Raw genomic sequence first — 6,606 nt, 5'->3', positions numbered from 1 at the left:
GAACTACCATATGTGTAGTTAGGATATTGACTCAAGATGACTAAGTAACGATGCTTGCTATTATATCTTCAATTACTCGACACATCAGCCAAAATATAAGGATCCTGTGATTTTTGCTATATTTACATTCTTAACGTTTGTGAGACTCCCAAGTTAAGTGGACTTCTAGTTCTATCAAAATATCAACTCCCAATCTTAGCAAAAATCTATATTAAAACTTATAGAAAGGCCATCAGATACAGTTATTAACCCCTTAATCAATTTCTCGTTCATACACTAATTCAGTTCGTATGACTTAAGCATCGGAGTGTTGGTTATCCAATCTAAACAAATTTCAACGATAAATAAGTAAGAAATTGTTCAGGCTCCTATATGCTTTATGACAAGTGATATGCAGCAGGATTAGACCATGATGCCATAGAGCAATTGTCCAATGGCTAGTCAATTATAACGACGCATGAGTGTTTTAAGAGGAATTGCAGAATAATTCCGGTATGTCATTGTCTTTTTAGGATTTGCAGAACAATCCATCTCCCCTGAATCTCGTCAGACACACCAGCACCAACAAATATTAATCATGGCAACTACATTTCTAATAACAGAATTGTGATACAATAGGACACTTACGCGGTCAACTCACAAATGCTCATCCGTTCTTTCCTTCATCTCTTCAAATGATGCAAAATATAAAATCCAGCCTAATAGAACATTTCAATACAACATGATAACCAGCATAGTAGTCTATGTAAACAATACAATAAGAGCACATCTCAAGCCTGTTGCACTGGCAGAAATGTTTAATGTCTGCAATCAAAGAGCCTCAAAGAACCGGATATGGTCCTCAAATGTCTCCCCGTGCCGTATTTTGGCCACTGATCCATCCTCTTCGACCTAAACAAATTTATAAAATTTAATTTCGAAGGATCAGTTTTCTTGGCAAAAACTACTCCAGAAGAAGAAACCACAATTGTTAACTAGTTAATGAGGTATTCAGAACATAATATGATTTGTATAGAAAAGAGGTAGATTAACATTGCCAAGCTGCAAGCACAGTGAAATCAAATACAAGTCTATAAGTACAACAAAGTTCTATATGATTTGTACAGATAAGAGGCACTTTGAATTAAGATCCAATGTTAAACCATACCCAGTACTCAGGAGGGCGCATCTTCAGATTGTATGTTGATGCCATACTCATGCAATAAGCACCAGCATCATGGACAACCAAACCAGCTCCCTGCGAAGCACAACTCTTGATCAGAAAATGAAGAGTCCTTGCTGCAACTGTGCAGTGAATAAGAAGAACATCTTACTTTAGATGGAGTTGGAAGTTCTCTATCCTTTCCTAAGAAATCAGCAGATTCACAAACAGGACCCACCACATCAAAAGTTGAAATGTCAGTGTTAGTTGGTGCGGGAGAAACAAGCTCAATGTGCTGTAACAAAACATTGAAAAGTCTATTTATTAGAAAAAAAAAAGGAACACTGTGTAGAAACCAAACAGTATTCGAGTGCGAGGAAGTAGGAGGGTTGGGTGGTGTGATTGCTACTTAAGGAGAGACAAATACATAATTCAGAGGAAAGCCACTTTGCCAGCTCGATTCTCTTTAAAAATTGGATCACTTTATTACCGCATATGTCGGACATCGTGCAGGAAAATAAGCAATGCTAGAATTTCTCACACATGCTTAGGCTGCAATAGCTGCCAACTTAAAAGAATGTAAAACAATAGTTCACAAACCCAAATTGTTTTTAAGGCACAGTTTAGTGCCCCAAAAAAACTGAACTGAGAAGCAGGTTAGCAAATAATAAGCGTGCCTGTAACCAAATATGAGATGAAGGAAACATCTAAAACAGTATTTCACAGCAACATTGTCTAAATAATAAAAATGGTATAATAAGCATGCCTATAATTAAGACCAAGATGAAGAGAAACATTCAAATAGCGGTGTTCCCAACAAAATTATCTTGTATAACTGATAAAAATAGTACTTACTAAAAATTATGCTCCAATAGATGCTATTACGAAGACATGAGAATGAGATAGAGAGAGTGAGAAATAATATTTGATCAATAGACGAGAACAGTATTATTTTCAACTGATGAACCACACATCACCACTACTTGGTTATAGTACTTGATAAGAAGCCTAAAACAATATAAACGAGTTCTCGCCTTTGAATTAAGGGTAAAATATTTTATTACGGCATCTCCAGATTTAAAAAAAAAAAAAAAGTAACAAAAAGAAGGATAACAGGATACGCAATAAGTATAAAAATTCTCTGCTGTCAAACATTATTATACTTGATATTAAAAGTGGTTCATTATGTTCCAATACTCACTTGATATGCATCATAAAGACTAGGACGAATAAGTTCAGCCATGCTACCATCAATCACGATAAAGTTTTTAGTTCCATTAGTTTTCACCCCAGTGACCCTGTTGACCAGGCAGCAGGTATTTGCGATTAGAGATCTCCCTGGTTCAATGATGAGATTTACATTCCGTGAGAGTACCAATTCTCGAACCTAAATTGACAATAAATAATGTAAATATTAAAGTGGATTTTTATTACAAAAATATAGCACTGCTAGCAGGTGGACACTTGATATAACAAATCATGATAAACATGGAACATAAATGGACTTGGCACTTAAAAACTCAATTATGTATATCCTTACGAAAAAAAAGGACCTAAAGAAAATGCAATCAAACATGAGTAGACAGAAGAATTTATGCCACGTGTATCAACAATTAAAAATTTTGACAATGCCAACATGAATAATCAAAGTATATGTGCATGCAAAAGTTATTTGCATAAAAAGAGGCATGTGACAATAGTAAGAAAGAAGTATGATTCTCACAGTATTGATGAGATCTCTTGGTGAAGGAAGGATAGCACCAGTATGATAATAATCTATGACAATAAATAATGTAAATATTAAAGTGGATTTTTATTACAAAAATATAGCACTGCTAGCAGGTGGACACTTGATATAACAAATCATGATAAACATGGAACATAAATGGACTTGGCACTTAAAAACTCAATTATGTATATCCTTACGATAAAAAGTAAGGCCCTAAAGAAAATGCAATCAAACATGAGTAGACAGAAGAATTTATGCCACGTGTATCAACAATTAAAAATTTTGACAATGCCAACATGAATAATCAAAGTATATGTGCATGCAAAAGTTATTTGCATAAAAAGAGGCATGTGACAATAGTAAGAAAGAAGTATGATTCTCACAGTATTGATGAGATCTCTTGGTGAAGGAAGGATAGCACCAGTATGATAATAATCTATGCCCAAACCACCTCCAATGTTTAGGTAATCAACTTCAAAACCTTGAGCTCGGATTTGGTCAATGTAGCTGACCATAAGAACTGCAGCATCCCTGAAAATGTCTACCTAAAGCACATAATAAAGAGAGCTTTGATTTAATAAAGAGTTCAAAGAATGAAGTGTATATATACATAAATACCCAAGAAAATATTGTAGAAGAGTAAGGTCAACAAAAGTAAATGGAATGAGAAAAGATCCTCTAGTGATAAGCCGCAGCCAGAGATATTAAAAGCAGCCATCATTCATGGTCATAAATAAGTAAAAAAAAGAAAAAAAAAAAAAAAAACTCTCCTTCTAATGCTTACATGCATTAGTTAACATATATGCTCAGAACAAACATTTCAACTACCATTACTAACATCTAAATGAATGGTAAATGCATAAAAGAGTTAAATGAAATCTATTATCCACATCTGAGGGCCACCAACTTTAGGAACTTGAAAGACATAATTTCTAATAACTGCACCTTAAAAAGAAAGGTTTAACATAAAAACAAAAATTTCCATGAGAGATGAGGGTTTCCTATGTCTAATTTTTGAAGTTTACGCAACATCCAAATGTTTGACCTAAGAATGATGGACTCAGGAATTGGCATATTAAAGAGTAGCCAGATGACAGAATGCATAAGCATAAATTTCCACATTATTTTACAAGTGATTATAGTCATATTCCTAATCCATGACATAGAAACTAAATTGCAAACTACTGCAGGAAAAGTGAAACGTATATGCGTTGTTAAGATACCTTAGTAATGGTTGAGCCAAGATGGCAATGGGCCCCCACAAGCTTCAGCTCATTAGGGTGTGCCTTTACAGCATCCAGAAACCATTGCAGCTTCTCATTTCTAATGCCAAATTTAGAGTTCTTATTCCCAGTTGCAACATAAGGATGGACCTAAATAACATAAACACAAAATATTTGATATTTACAAACAATGATTTCAAATACAGTAACTTTAACTAAAATCTTTAGGCATACCCCACACCAACATTTGTCTTTTTTCAGGATGGGGCTCATTCAGGTGCAGTTCAGGGTAGATCAAATAACCAATTGTTTTTTTAAGTTCAATCATATTACATATAGTTAATATTTATACTATATATAATACATAGGTATTATACATGAGACGAGTTCTGGGTGGGTATGGCATTGCCCTAGCCCATTTATAAAACCCATTCTATTAGGGTAAGGTAAGGTGGACACTCATTGGGATGAGGCAAAATTATTGTCCCTAATAAGGAGGCACTGGGATAGAGTTTCAGCTAAGATATATGCGACTGGCAACAAATGTTGCAAGGAACACAAATAAAATGATCATATTGTTAGCACAATCAGCTGGGCACAAAGAAAGGAGGCGGCACTGCAGAAGAATTGGTGAAGGTGTTGATGAGGCATTGCTTGTATTGATGATGAGAACGAATAATTGATATAGAAAGCAAACGAATAATAGAGATAGAACGCGAACATTGCCTTTGTTTCATTCAAGTATATAAAACTCAAACAGCTAACTGTAGTGGGATAAATCTGACCTTTTTGCATTATTAAATCAAAGCAACATTAATAAATTTCAATTCCTAAAGAGACAATAAAAAAAAAAAGGATTGTGGAACCTGATCACCAAGAAATAGTGCCTGAACAACTTTGGGCAACTTCATTTCAATAATACTATATTCCATACATAAATTAATGCAGGTCAAGTCCTAGGCATTTAAAATTAATTCAGGTAATGATTCTGATCAAAGAACATGACAGTTGCTGTTACCATATAACATTGTCTCAAAAATAGACAAAGGCTCCACCAGTCTTATTTTCAATTTCAAACATCCAATCAACAAATTCTTTTCTCTTGTAAATCAAGCATCTCATTTATCTAACCAACCTAGGCCATGAATTAACCCAGTCAACTAGCAAAGGCTTTTATAAATTTCTAACATTGTTCTTTTTACTAATGATATCACCTGCTTTACACATACCTGAGGGTCCACATCTGGATTGATTCGAAGTAAAACATTAACCTTTTTACCAGCAAGTCTAGCAGCTGCTACAATATTTTCTAAATCAAATTCACTATCCACATTAACAAAGACACCTTCCTGGGCAGCTAATACCAAATCCTCCAATAGCTTCCCATTTCCATTAAAAATGCACCTGCTCAGTTATAAATTAACCTGAATGAGATATGCAAACAGTGACTAAGCTCACCACATCAGTTACTCCAAAAAGCGAATGTGCATATCATAAACCAAGGCAAGTTGAACAAATGCCCATTATCCCAACCGCACAAAATGCAAACATAAGAAAGGCCATATGAGCATACCTGTTGGGATCGAATCCAGCACAAAGAGCCAACCTGAGCTCATTGCCACTAACCAGCACAGCTCCACAACCCAACTGCCTCAAATGCTCCAGAATCTTCAAATTGTTATTGGCCTTAATTGCGTACCCAATAATCGATTTCAATCCCTCTAAAGCATCCCTATAAGCCTCAAAATTCCGAGTAATTTGTGGCTTACTGTATAAATAAAAGGGCCTTTGCTCAACATTCTCCATGATATCCTGTACCTTGAGGTTCTCACAATAGAGGAACCCATCAGAGGATTTGGTGAAACAATGCTTAAACGGAGTAGTTTCTTGGGTCAGGGTATTCGCAGGGTTTTGGGACAAAACTGCTTTGAGAGGCTTTGGGCAGGTTTTGGTGCGACTGACGAGTAAAATACGAGTTTTAAGAAATGGATTTTGGCTGAAAGCAAAAGTTCTGGTTTTGGAGAGGGATGGTGGATGGGAGAGCTGGGTGGTGACCGCCATGGATAAGCAAGTGTAGACTGATATACGCAATACTGTTGAGGGTTTAAGAACTGGTTTAACAGGTGCAGAGTCAAAGAAAGACGTCTAATTGGGTTTGATTCTGTCACGTGCTGTTACTTTACCGATGAAAATCGTGAGAAAACCCGCGAATTGCTATGCTCTCAAATTTAGCCCACCGTTAATTGTTTACGTTGAAATAGTGGGATAACTTTTATTATTCACTTGATTTATATAGATATAATACTATAATTTTTTAACTTTAAATTAATAATATAAAATTTTTAAATTTTATATAATAATTTTTTTAATTATTAATTTTTTAATTATAAATTAATAAATATACTTTTCGCACGGTGTTTAGTTAATATTTTTTTCTCTTTTTTTATATAAAGGGTAAAATTATTATCTCTATACATAAAAAATTATTTTATCTACAGATAGAGAAATGATTC

At 34.7% G+C, this 6,606-nt stretch overlaps 1 protein-coding gene across 2 annotated transcripts; it reads right to left on the bottom strand.

The window, feature by feature from the left end:
* Positions 1–569: 569 nt before the first annotated feature.
* Positions 570–6,337, bottom strand: LOC110651275 (diaminopimelate decarboxylase 2, chloroplastic). 2 transcript variants are annotated; one of them, XM_058141348.1, is made up of 8 exons: positions 5,667–6,334; positions 5,323–5,497; positions 4,094–4,243; positions 3,254–3,415; positions 2,343–2,528; positions 1,314–1,436; positions 1,148–1,237; positions 570–891 (listed from the first exon to the last, which is right to left on the bottom strand). In XM_058141348.1, the coding sequence occupies exons 1-8, from the start codon at positions 6,152–6,154 to the stop codon at positions 811–813; spliced, it is 1,455 nt and encodes a 484-aa protein (XP_057997331.1). In that variant the 5' UTR covers positions 6,155–6,334; the 3' UTR covers positions 570–810. The 2 variants fall into 2 exon arrangements, 1 of the variants encoding a protein (XP_057997331.1); XR_009146424.1 differs by lacking the exons at positions 570–891; positions 1,148–1,237 and adding an exon at positions 1,569–1,702 and having other exon boundaries at positions 5,667–6,337.
* Positions 6,338–6,606: the final 269 nt, after the last annotated feature.

This window comes from Hevea brasiliensis, unplaced genomic scaffold (assembly GCF_030052815.1).
Source record: "Hevea brasiliensis isolate MT/VB/25A 57/8 unplaced genomic scaffold, ASM3005281v1 Scaf1, whole genome shotgun sequence".
NCBI classification, from domain to species: Eukaryota; Viridiplantae; Streptophyta; class Magnoliopsida; order Malpighiales; family Euphorbiaceae; genus Hevea; species Hevea brasiliensis.
The sequence above is the reverse complement of the archived record's forward strand: the minus strand, read 5'-3'. Positions and strand labels throughout refer to the sequence as shown.

What these genes read in the sequence shown, in the direction of transcription:
- LOC110651275 (XM_058141348.1), bottom strand. Translation starts at nt 6,154, where the DNA reads ATGGCGGTCACCACCCAGCTCTCCCATCCACCATCCCTCTCCAAAACC. An exon ending in CAAGAGATCTCATCAATACT is followed by an intron (nt 2,529 to 3,253) that starts GTGAGAATCATA and finishes TTGTCAATTTAG; the next exon opens with GTTCGAGAATTGGTACTCTC. An exon ending in AACTTCCAACTCCATCTAAA is followed by an intron (nt 1,238 to 1,313) that starts GTAAGATGTTCT and finishes TGTGCTTCGCAG; the next exon opens with GGAGCTGGTTTGGTTGTCCA.